Consider the following 12,476-nt stretch of genomic DNA (forward strand, 5'->3'; position numbering starts at 1 on the left):
ATGGTTCAACATTGGGTATTGGTGTGAGGCTGATGAAGGGTTGATTTATATTTCTGAAATGTTGCATTGGGCCTCGTGAGAGTGCTTAGATAGTCTTGTCACTTTTACTATCACTTTTCATCTACCTAGTTAGTCATCAACTCCTTATCCTGGCCATGTAGATTATGAGTTAGGTGATATTTTAATGAGATATTTTGTTTTTCATAAAGTGAAAAAGTATCTGTTTACAAGTAACTAGATGTTATCTATGTTTTGAATTCTTATTTGCAAATAATTATAAAGGGTTTTGCGAATGTTTTTCGACATGGGAGTATCCCGGAAATAGCTAAGAGCGAGGAGGCGGGTCTGTTCGCATTGCTACGTCTGTTTCCTAGCACTGACACTGCACTGAGGAGATTGTGCAGCTTAGGCGAACAAATAATGGACCAAAGGCCGTTTTCAACATAGCTATCCACTGTTTAAATCGAGTTGCTAGCTGCCCAGCTAGCTAACTAAATACAGAGACATTACCAAGATCAAGTACGCTAGCTAGTTAACTGAAGACGAGAAGAATATTCACTTGTCTATAATAGTTCACCCCCTCGCGCGCATATACACATCAACACGGCATTGATGGTAATGCATGCAAGGAAACAACCGAGACTCAGCGATGGGTAAACGTTTATTGACACTACTCTTTGAGACCCCATTTTAAACCCATTTTGCTAGCTAAGTTATCTAGCTAACTAGCTTGTCGCTAGGTAACTAGCTAAGCTAGCTAATGCACGCTACTTGTAGCATATATGGCAAACAGACGGATTCAACCGTGCACAAATGTGTTCATTATAAGTTGATCAACTTTATTTTTCTATATTTCCAGGTGCAACGACCGAAGGGATTCACAACCCTATCAGGTAAAGCATGTGAATAAGCAGAATAATTATTTAGCTAGCTACATACATAGAAACGGGTTTAGTTATTTAGCCAACTGGCTAACCAACGAGTAAAGACGTTAACGCGTTATCTCGAGAGGCCTTTGCCTGGCTTTGCAACTGAGAAGCTGTGATTGAGGATTTTACTTAATATCCTTAGTGGGCATATGTTGTTCTACAACTACGTAGTTGCACAAACTAAGGTTGAGCGATAAATAGTTTATACTTCGGGTACTGTAACTTGCTAACGTTAACTAGCTGCCGACTGTATTTCCTGTGACGTAACGTTTATTTTTACGAGATAGCGAGCTACTTAACTAGCTAGCTTAAATTCAGGCCTTGTAGTCAGCTAGATAGATAATACAACAGTTTATAGTTAGCTAGCTACCATTGTAACGCAGTAGGTTGTTAGTTAATGATGCCCCTATTTAGATTAAGGTTAGCGCGGAACACGGATGCTCTGGTGGCTAACTAGTAACGTTAATGAGATAGCCAACTAACTACATTGGCTAGCTAGCTGAGCCTGTAGCTAGAATGGTACAAGTTAAAAAGCGTAAACCTAAGAATAGTGATCAACGGATGTGTATATTACCTAGCTAGCCATCTTGCTTTCTAAAAATGTAAAGACATGACCAGTGTGAAACAAGTGGGCTTACCGTTAGCTCCTTAACATAAAAACGTCACAAATGTGTCTGTCAAACTGTTAACTAGTAAGCTTGAGAGTAAGGATGGGTAAGTACAACAAACTGGGAATTTGACAATTGTTAGAAAGGTGTTTGTCCAAAAAGGTGGCCTTATATTGCCCTATTTGTATTGCCCTATTTGCAGACCCACAAATCCCTGCCAAAGAGTCAATCTACCAGCCTTCACCGTCACGATAAAATGCGAGATGGCTTGTCAGATCCTACGCCACCCTACAAAATGCTTCGACGATCCGATGAAAGTCCAGTCAACAAGCAGTGTGACGGATCCAGCAAAACCAAACCATTTAACACCCTCCGAGGTAAAGATGGTGGTAAAAAGGCAAAGACAACCTAGCTGCATGGTCAAAGGCTGCACTGCTCCTGCTGGTCAATAGCACTGTATACTGACAAGCTTGCATATTTGTTTAGCTGGGGGGTGGATTAATTCTGCCCCTGTGTAATTGACAAGTTGGCACTTCTTCACCAGATGTTTTGCAACACACCTGTTATGTTTAGGGATTATTACACCCAAGGTTAGATCCTAGCCTGGTCCTGGACTGTGCTGTTTGTGCAATTTCATGTGGTCCCATTCATGTCGAACAGACTTTAGTTGTTGCCTTTGTGCCCTAACTGGGGCTGGGTTAGAGATGAAGTATCATGTATCCAACATAAATAATGTAATGGCTCTGTTTTGCTGCTGCAAATATGCCCACCGTTGATTGGGCTCCTGAGAAACGCTCGACTACTTCCTCACGTCACCGTGCAACAAAAAAACCAATAGAATCTCATGATGAAGAAAAATTGCTTACTGCATTTTACGGTTTGGGTAATTTGGCATAAATTTTTTTTTGGTGTGTATTCAGTGCGATTTAGACTTGGTGCGTTCATCTTAAGATGTGGCTAAGCTATAAAAACCACACCACCCAGTAGGACTCTGCTGTCTCCGTTTTAACGGGAAAGTTAGTTCCACCGCCGGGATGCCAGAGAGCTTACCCTTGACTGAGAGAGAGACAGAGAGAGAGAGAGAGAGAGAGAGAGGCCCTCTGTAACAGTGAGACAGCTGAGATGCCAAACATTTAGAACTATTTGCTCTGGAAGGCTTTGAGCATAGATGGGGTAGTCTACCATGCCATTACATGGGCACCATGGCCTTGAAGTGGAAACTTCAACTGGTGGATTCAAACGGAGCGGCTAGACACGGAAACGCTTTGGAAGGTTGAACGTCGCAGCGTTTTGGGATCGGGTCCCAACCGGTAGCTCCCTAGCATAGATGTTGAACGACACACCAAAACGCGTGTGGCCACTGGAGGATCAAAATGGAGGGAGAGCCGGCTTTAGTTAGTGAAGTCTAGACTAAGGCCCAATTCCTGACTGAGAATATGTGCACACAACACTCGGTCAAGTCTGCACGGGAGTCAGTGCGGGCGTAACTCTTGAGTTCCTCTGAAGTGTCCATTCTCCACACCCCACACCGTGGTAATTCATGAGATGGATGGGTGCTGTGAATTCCGCGTTACTGTGAACGTTGTGTTGAAAGGTTCACAGTAACCGGTCACGTCTATAATTGCAAGTGCTGTGGCGTTCTGCTTGAGTGTTGTTGTGGATGTTCTCAAAGGTGGTTTATTCTACAGGGACCAGCTGCTCTCCACAAGACAGTTTGCACAACCACAGCTCCAACTCTCACACGAAGGCTCCAGACACCGTAAGAACTTCTCCTCGAACAAATTACCTCTGAATGTAGACATCCGTCAGACTGTGGTATAATAAGTTATGGAAGCCAGTGGAACAGGATGCAGTCAGACCTTTCATGATCATGTAGATATTTGAAAGTCAAATGATGTGGTGTTTTTTTGTGACCGTCTCAATCACATTTCCCCCCAATGTCTCATGGTGGACGATCCAGTTTTGGTTGGCCGTGTTCAGTCCATCTGTTAGCAAGACTTTGAGGATAATTATATTTTCTATCAAAGGGAAAGTAATTGTAAAGCTTACCATTGCTTTTTAGATCTGTCTTTCTGTACAAAGACCAAAGACGAACCCACCCTCCCCTCATCTGCAGAGAGACACTGCAGTAGGTACTGTGCCATTCGGGTGTCAGACCCTGCAACCGGAGAGTTAGCTCAGCATGCACCTGGGTCAAGAAAAATGCCTGTAAATTACTGTATGAATGCCTCGGAGGCCCAGTTGATGACTATCGCTGGCTAGCCTTGTTCAGTCTCCCCCTGTGGGGACCATAGAGACGAGAAAACTGTTTCTCGTAGGCATACATCCATGGCAACAGTAGACTGAGGGAACCGGGCCTTAATAGTGTGTGGGGTCATCTTGCGCTAGGCACAGATATAAATGCTTACATGCTCACAGGGTTCTCCAACCCTGTTCCCGGAAAGTTACTGTTCTGGTTGTTTTCACTCCAATCCCATGTATATGCAGCTGAATTCAATTATTTCCCTGTCTAATTATTAGTGTGATGAATTAGGATTGGTTCGTTTAAGTGTCCCAAAAAGAGCCGTTACTGTGCCAGGTTGGCCTATACTGGATTTTAAAATGCGAATCTGATCGTTAGCCTGTTCCCCTGGTTGACCACGTTACCAAATGAAGACTTTTCTGTTCATGAGCGCTACCGCGCTTTCTGCTAAACTGACCACAGTTTGTTGGTTAACCTGCCCTGTTGCCCACAGCCTCACGAACCGGCGGACGACTGGTCCGAGCACATCAGCTCCTCTGGGAAACGGTACTACTACAACTGCAGAACTGAGGTCTCGCAGTGGGAGAAGCCCAAAGACTGGCTGGAGAGGTATGGCCAATGGCGTGTTGGGGGGGGGGGTCATTGTATAATGATACAAGTCCTTGTATCAGCAGTAATTTCAGCAGACCACTTTCATATATCTAAGCTGTATTTCGTTGACTGAAGACCTAGCCAACAGAAGGTCCTAAAAAGCTGAGGATATGTGGCGTACCCGTTCCGACAGGAGTCGGCATGTGATTACGTCCCCAAACTGCATTCAACCGACGTCTACACGGGGCTTTCCTAACCGCTCTGGTTTCCCCTGTGTTCCCACGTGTCCAGAGAGCAGAGGCAAAAGGACCTGTCTAAGAAGGAGTCCAACACCTTTCCTAAGGACCGGGACTACCGCCGGGAGGCTGTGGACTCTGCCACCACCAGTGAGTATGAGGAGCCCTGTGGCTGATCTCCAGGAGAGGGGGAAAGCCTGTTTAGCGCCTCCTGGAGTGGGCCTTGAAGAGTTGGTACGCCCAGAGATCGACATGTGACATGTCTCTTCTAATGTGGACTGTCCTGTCCTGCTTGTTGATCTGTCCTGTCCTGCTTGTTGATCTGTCCTGTCCTGCTTGTTGATCTGTCCTGTCCTGCTTGTTGATCTGTCCTGTCCTGCTTGTTGATCTGTCCTGTCCTGCTTGTTGATCTGTCCTGTCCTGCTTGTTGATCTGTCCTGTCCTGCTTGTTGATCTGTCCTGTCCTGCTTGTTGATCTGTCCTGTCCTGCTTGTTGATCTGTCCTGTCCTGCTTGTTGATCTGTCCTGTCCTGCTTGTTGATCTGTCCTGTCCTGCTTGTTGATCTGTCCTGTCCTGCTTGTTGATCTGTCCTGTCCTGCTTGTTGATCTGTCCTGCTTGTTGATCTGATCTGTCCTGCTTGTTGATCTGTCCTGTCCTGCTTGTTGATCTGTCCTGTCCTGCTTGTTGATCTGTCCTGTCCTGCTTGTTGATCTGTCCTGTCCTGCTTGTTGATCTGTCCTGTCCTGCTTGTTGATCTGTCCTGTCCTGCTTGTTGATCTGTCCTGTCCTGCTTGTTGGTGTTTTTGGATTGCTGTGCTCTTGATGTTGTTTGAATACTTGGAATATTCCATGCACGGTGGTGTTGACATGCCGTGGTGAGTGATGTCGTGTTCGCCTCGTTAATATTTATGGGTGGTCTTAGATTTCAACCGCTCCGATATAGTGTGTTTCCACCAAGCTGCCCATATGTCCCGTAGCCTGCTGATAAAACTAATAACAGCCTAAGGCATGGGACCCTTTAGTTAGATTTAATGGGCCCTTATGTTTCATGTTGACCAGATTAGACTCGGATTGACACTCCTCCAACGCTTTGGTCATGTGATCCTTTATTTGCCCCTATCGGGTCCCACTCAGTTGACTACTTCAAAGTGGTGAACGTTCTCAAGGGCCCTGTCCATGGTAAAAGGGCTTTCCGTTCCTTATTTAAGCCCCAGCAGCACATGTGGTGTTGCCTCTGGACAATCTCATGTGATTTAATCCGGGGTGCCTGGTTATTAGTTGACAAGTGCGCAACATGCTCTTACACGCTCTGAAATACGGGCTTCGGTTCGCTGAGGCCTCTTCATCGCTATAGGAGGTACCTACATGTGAAGCCGGAAAGATTTCCTCAGTTGGTAATTTCTCACCTGTCTCTATCTCAAAACCCATTGGATAAAAAAAGCCATTTGTCCCCTTGGTCTGAACTTCTTCAGCAGGGTTTTCAGAAGTCGAGGTGATGAGTGTTGGCATTCCTCAGCTGTTCTTCCTCCTCCTCCACAGAGAACGCTTCAGGAGACAAACCATCCTCCACCTCTGCTCCTTCGCAGTCTTCCTCCTCTTCCTCCAATCAGGGCCTGAACCAAGCATCCGGCTCTAACCCCGCCCCCTCGTCCTCTTCCTCCACGGTCCCGGTGTCCCCCTCTGTCCAATCCCAGGCCTCTGGTCTGCTCCAAGACCCCGCCCTCCTGCGCCAGCTCCTCCCAGCGCTGCAGGCCACATTGCAGATGAACAATGGCAGCATGGACATGACCAAGATCAATGACGGTGAGTCTCCTCACTTCTCCGGCACACCCGGGTTAAAATGGCTCACAGGGTGAGGGCGGATTGTTTTGGCACAGAGGCTTTGTGTTCCACGTAACCCTGGGTGACACGTGGGCCGCAGATAGGCTAGCAGGTAACCCTAACGCCAATAGTTGCAATCCCCCAACCTACAAGGTAAAAAATATTTTGGACGTCCCGTTTGGTTTGTCTCTTACTCTTACTGTAATTTGCTCAATGTGTAAGGCTTACTGTATAAAGCTTACTGTAATTAACTCACTGTAATTCACTCATCGTATGAGGCTTATTGCACATCGCTGCCTTTAAAAACTTCTGACACTCAACGACCCGCCTCCTTTCTTGGCCTGTTTATGTCCATCTGTGTAACATGCGCTCACTATTACGGGGGAACCTCTCTCTGTGTGCTTGTATCTGTGCGCGCGTGCGTGCGGGTGTTTGCGTGTTCACACGTCTGTATCTCTCTCATTGTCCTGTGTGTGTGCTTGTGTTCCCCCTCCTCCAGTCCTGGCGGCTGCTGTCACCCAGGCTTCCTTGCAGTCTATGCTTCATAAACTCCTCACTGCTGGACCGCCCGCTTTCAACATCACTGCTCTGCTTTCCCAAGCTGCCCAGTACTCCTCCAGCCAAGGTACGGCCTGAGTCACGTGTCCTCCCGCTGTCTCTGTTCTGGTGTCGATGCCCGTCTCTGATCTGTTAACCAGGCTTGCTGTACCTGGAGTTTCTCAATCCATTTTTGCAGATATCCTGAGTTCAGAGGGGTTCAGATTCCTGGGAACCCTCTGACTCTGATTTTGGCAAAAAAAAAGACATTTCTGGGATTTTTCCCGACCCTCAATTTACGACTACTCTAGACCTACATAACTTTTTTTTATTTGGTTATAGAAATTAATCTTAATCTGCAATTGAAGATTTTTCGAAATAGCCTCGCAAACATGGCTGTTGATATATTTATCCACGGTAATTTACTGTTTCTCTTTTATGGATAGGAAACGCTGTTTGAAGGACTGTACTTATGGGTGTATTTAATGCCCGTTGTTTTTGGTGAGATGGCGGCTGTTCTCATTTATTCACCCGTTGGCGTTTGGTGTTCCCCCATAACAGCGGCTCAGCAGGCGAGCCAGTCGCCCGTGTCGCTGACGTCCGACGCCTCCTCGCCCCGCTCCTACTTGTCCCCCCGGAACGGCACCCCCCAGACCAACCTCCTCGCTCAGAAACCCTTGCTCAGCATGACCCCTGCCCCGTCGCAGCCAAAGGTCAGCGCCTCTGTCTGAACTCCAGACCTGTTCAATAATACAGGTTCACTGTCCAGGTTTTGGCCAGTCTGTTTCTGTCTGTTTCTCAATCTCTTTTCCCATCCATCTTTCTCCATCTTCTGTCATCTTGCCATTCTCTCTCTCTTTCTCTCCATCCACCTACCCACCCATCCTTCCATCTTGGTGTACCGGTCTCGGCTTGTATAGGTTACTCCGGTGAAACCAGGACCAGTTCCTCAACAGGCTTCGGCAGAGAAGCGTCCAGAAGACCCCCGGACTCTCCAGCAGCGAAGGTAGTTGGACATTTAGGGAATTATTCTTCTTAAAAAGAATCCCTGTCTGAAATGGAAGTCCATCTTGTTTTGGATAATTGTCCTGTGAATAGTGTCTCTGGTTGAGGGTTTTTAGTGGACAATCTTCCTGACTCACAGTGTGTCATCTAGTTTCTTCACCTGTATTGTTAGTGCTCTGCCATTAACTTGTTTTTCTTGCTAAAATGACCAAAAGAAAACTGAGGTCAGTTCATAAATTTCATAAAAAGGCACTCTTTTATCCTCTTACTGAACTAAAAATAAAACCACTCAGCACTAGTGTAAGAGAGTGCTAGGCTACTAGCCACTTTTCCGACCCTTTACCAAACAACATTAGTGTCTAGGCAGGGTTTCTTCTGGATCCAAAATAAGCTTAGGTGGTGGACATGTCATCCTGGAGGGGCCAGGGAAGTGGCGATGAGCAACATAGAATTTACACATTTTAAAAGCCCCTCCCTATCTTGGTCATTTTTAAGACAGCAACATGACATGTCACACTGTGGGATGTTTTACAGATATCCATGTCCTATGACATCATTGACATTTACATATATTCATGTCCTATGACATCATTGACATTTACATATATTCATGTCCTATGACATCATTGACATTCGAGTCATTTAGCTGGTGGTCCTTATCTAGAGCAACATCTGGAGTAGTTGACTGGAGTAGTTGACTGGAGTAGTTGACTGGAGTAGTTGACTGGAGTAGTTGACTGGAGTAAAGTCATTTTAAAGTGTAATATATGGAAATGTGAAAGTATTGAGCATTTGTTATTCATTACAAAACAACCAGAGTAGCCTACCCATACTGTAAGTTCAAAAGGCTACTCGCGAAGAGAAATTAACCAGGTCTGAATGCTCACTGCCAACACTGACCAGGCATGTTTTCTGTCTACAAATCTCCCCAGATTATTATTCAAGCCATTACTGTTGAGTTTGAGAGCTTAATTGGCAGCATGAAATGTGATCATTTGACACATGGCTAGTATTATGATTTGCGCACATTTTAACAAGAAACAAAGGCTTGTAAAGTTAACGGAACATTTGCCATGTGTCAAAAAACTTCCTGTGCTTTTGGCCTGAAATATTTCTACTAGTAATTATTATTATTACAAATAAGGCTGAGGGTGAGTTAGAGAGCTATTGACAGCACAAGGAAACCCTCAGCGAAAGGGCATTTTCCACCTCTCAAAACGCATGCTACTGTGTATCAAAGCAATGTTTCATCATGCCAGAGTTCTACTGATTCACTTTAAATGAGCTGTCCCTTGGTCCTTATACCAAAGATACCTTGTTCCATTGAGGTACATGAAAAAATATTCCTTCAGGCTGCTTGGAAGGATGGCCCTCCCATAAACTTGTATAGAATATACCCAAAGAACGGAGTTGGTCGTCCTGCTTCTTTTTCTTTTTGCTAATTGTTTCTCTGCTGTCCCATGCCCAGCAGCCAAGGGAGTTCACCAGGACACAATGGCAGCGCCAGTGGCAGTTCCTCGAACCCCAACGCCCCCTCAGCCCAGACCAGCACTCCCGGCTCCTTCACTCCCTCGCTGGCTTCTCACTTTGATGAGAACCTCATCAGGCACGTCCAGAACTGGCCCGCCGAGCATATGGAGAAGCAGGTAGGACCTCGGACTGTTGCGTCGGTCACCCGCTTGGGTAACCGGCCCGGCTTATGTCTGGCCCGGCGCAATTCTCCTAGATGCGGCACCGCGTTGCGCGGGTCTGTGCACCACTGCTTCAGATTCAAGGTTAACATGAGAATGGATGGATGGCAATGAGTGGCCTCCGTGTGATTGAACGCCCGCCGCATGCGTGCCGTTAGCTGGCGGCAGGTAATGTAGCGTTTCATCTGGACAGAAGAGCCCTGCAGCCCTGGTGTGTACTTTGGTGTGCCCTCTAAGTCCAGGTCTACCTTTCTCTTTCAGGCGTCGCGGTTACGGGAGGATGCCCACAACATGGGGAGCCTCTACATGTCTGAGATCTGCACGGAACTCAAAAACCTCCGGTCTTTGGTCCGAGTTTGTGAGATTCAGGCGACGCTGAGGGAACAAAGGTGAGAGAATGGCACACATTGAAACGCGTCGCAGTTGGCCAGAATTGCGTGTTCATCCCACACGGTGAATTGTACTTACAAAGGTAGCATTTAAACCCTCCCTCTTTCTCCCAGAATCCTGTTCCTGCGACAGCAGAGCAAAGAACTGGACAAGTTGAAGAACCAGAACTCTTACATGGTCTGACAATCTGTGTGTGGGGGGGGGGGGGGGGGGCAAAGGACGGTGAACTGCTTTAGGCTGCGGTAGAAACCCCGCAACGCGGTCCTCAACGCCCCATGAGCCCCCGGTCGGAAAACACTTCCGTACCATCGAGAAACGGCGAGCGAGGACACAGAGGCCTTCTGATGTCGTTCCGGGTTACGTCATTCGGCGTACAGTTGCCAAAGCCCCTGAGAGTGTAGATTTCGTCTAGGCGTCCACAATGTAAATTGTTCTTTGAAGCCGCGGGCTAACAGAATACTGAGCCCTCGTTGTGCTTTTCATGGACACCCGGACCGGGGGGTTCCTGGAGACCATGTAGGTCGTACCCTTTTCCTCATCTGAGGGACTCAGTGGACACCTTTTGGGACCCTGAACTGGGTGCCGGTGTTAGTTGCTTTGGATGTTTTGGCTGAAATGTGCGTCATTTCCTCCACTGTGGCTAGAATGATGTTTTCTACAGTCGACTGAGTACAGTAGACTCAGATTGGCTTGAGATGTATGCATCGCAAACTGATTCCAGGAGGATTGGAAACACTTTGTGACAGACTCAAAGGAGCGAGTTGTGGGGAAGACTTCAACTGGCCCACAGGTACACAGCCGCTCCTAGAATTAGCTCACTTCACAACTCATTCTGGACTCGTATAGTTACCATTCACTAAGGAATCCTGTTTTTATTTTTATTTTTTTGTACTGTGAGCTGACAAAGATGCATAGCTGCTTGATGTGAGTTGTCCTCCCCTCTCTTCTTCCCTGCTGGATGTGAGTTGTCCTCCCCTCTCTTCTTCCCTGCTGGATGTGAGTTGTCCTCCCCTCTCTTCTCCCCTGCTGGATGTGAGTTGTCCTCCGCTCTCTTCTCCCCTGCTGGATGTGAGTTGTCCTCCGCTCTCTTCTCCCCTGCTGGATGTGAGTTGTCCTCCGCTCTCTTCTCCCCTGCTGGATGTGAGTTGTCCTCCCCTCTCTTCTTCCCTGCTGGATGTGAGTTGTCCTCCCCTCTCTTCTCCCCTGCTGGATGTGAGTTGTCCTCCCCTCTCTTCTCCCCTGCTGGATGTGAGTTGTCCTGCCCTCTCTTCTCCCCTGCTGGATGTGAGTTGTCCTCCCCTCTCTTCTCCCCTGCTGGATGTGAGTTGTCCTCCCCTCTCTTCTTCCCTGCTGGATGTGAGTTGTCCTCCCCTCTCTTCTCCCCTGCTGGATGTGAGTTGTCCTCCCCTCTCTTCTCCCCTGCTGGATGTGAGTTGTCCTCCCCTCTCTTCTTCCCTGCTGGATGTGAGTTGTCCTCCCCTCTCTTCTCCCCTGCTGGATGTGAGTTGTCCTCCCCTCTCTTCTCCCCTGCTGGATGTGAGTTGTCCTCCCCTCTCTTCTCCCCTGCTGGATGTGAGTTGTCCTGCCCTCTCTTCTCCCCTGCTGGATGTGAGTTGTCCTCCCCTCTCTTCTTCCCTGCTGGATGGAGACATCTGTAGACATCCTTACGTCCACCCCAAAGCGTACTGTGCTGTGTGACCACCTGGTAACACCCCAGTCTCTGGTAACACCCTGTCCCCACCTGTGTGATTCTACAACGAAGGGCATCATTCTTCTCCAAGACCTCAGAACACCCCCCAGAACTGCCCCTGAATCAGAACGCTCATTTCATTTCTACCTGCTTATTTTGGCCCTCCGCGCTCAACTTTGATGTTCTGTTTCGTAAGCTTGTCGTTACTGTTTTGTCTACATCTTGAGTCGGCAAAATATTTCATTCCTTACCATTTGCATTTTCTTGCAAGGTTGTGAAAGGGTCTTTAGTTTCTCATGGTTATGTAGACCTAAATTATTGTTGCACATTATTAATTGCGTCCTTGCGAAGATGTGGAGATCACTTCATTTTCCTGGAACTCACTTTTTTTCTTGGCTATGCCAGTACAGCACTAGTTAAATGAACTCAGTAGTTAACATTTTACTACATTTGTTTTACCGAAGTTAAACTTTTTAGGCCTCAGTAAATAAAGTAACTATTTTACAATAAAACCTTCACAAGACGATGCTGTCTCACTCTTCCACAAACGTAGCTCCTCCCTCCAGATCCTCTGATTGGTCAGTGGCATACTGTAATTAGGATGGGCACCGGCCAAAGCTTTGGTTTGCAGAACTGAAGTTATGAACGCACTTATCAGATAGTGGAGTAGAAGTTTTTGTGAGGTTGGGGGCGACCATAGCTTTGCATATTATTTCTTAAAAGTATATAAGAAT

At 47.1% G+C, this 12,476-nt stretch overlaps 1 protein-coding gene across 3 annotated transcripts; it reads left to right on the forward strand.

The window, feature by feature from the left end:
* Positions 1-318: 318 nt before the first annotated feature.
* LOC105024996 (WW domain-containing adapter protein with coiled-coil) lies at positions 319-10,958 on the forward strand. 3 transcript variants are annotated; one of them, XM_010895351.4, is made up of 13 exons: positions 319-653; positions 860-893; positions 1,740-1,914; positions 3,226-3,296; positions 4,273-4,388; positions 4,662-4,756; positions 6,148-6,411; positions 6,929-7,054; positions 7,528-7,679; positions 7,887-7,972; positions 9,440-9,617; positions 9,924-10,051; positions 10,166-10,958. In XM_010895351.4, the coding sequence occupies exons 1-13, from the start codon at positions 613-615 to the stop codon at positions 10,233-10,235; spliced, it is 1,536 nt and encodes a 511-aa protein (XP_010893653.1). In that variant the 5' UTR covers positions 319-612; the 3' UTR covers positions 10,236-10,958. The 3 variants fall into 3 exon arrangements, with proteins under 3 accessions (XP_010893653.1, XP_019899714.1, XP_010893654.1); XM_020044155.2 differs by having other exon boundaries at positions 9,443-9,617; XM_010895352.4 differs by lacking the exon at positions 6,929-7,054.
* Positions 10,959-12,476: the final 1,518 nt, after the last annotated feature.

Source organism: Esox lucius, chromosome 3 (assembly GCF_011004845.1).
Source record: "Esox lucius isolate fEsoLuc1 chromosome 3, fEsoLuc1.pri, whole genome shotgun sequence".
Classification (NCBI taxonomy): domain Eukaryota; kingdom Metazoa; phylum Chordata; class Actinopteri; order Esociformes; family Esocidae; genus Esox; species Esox lucius.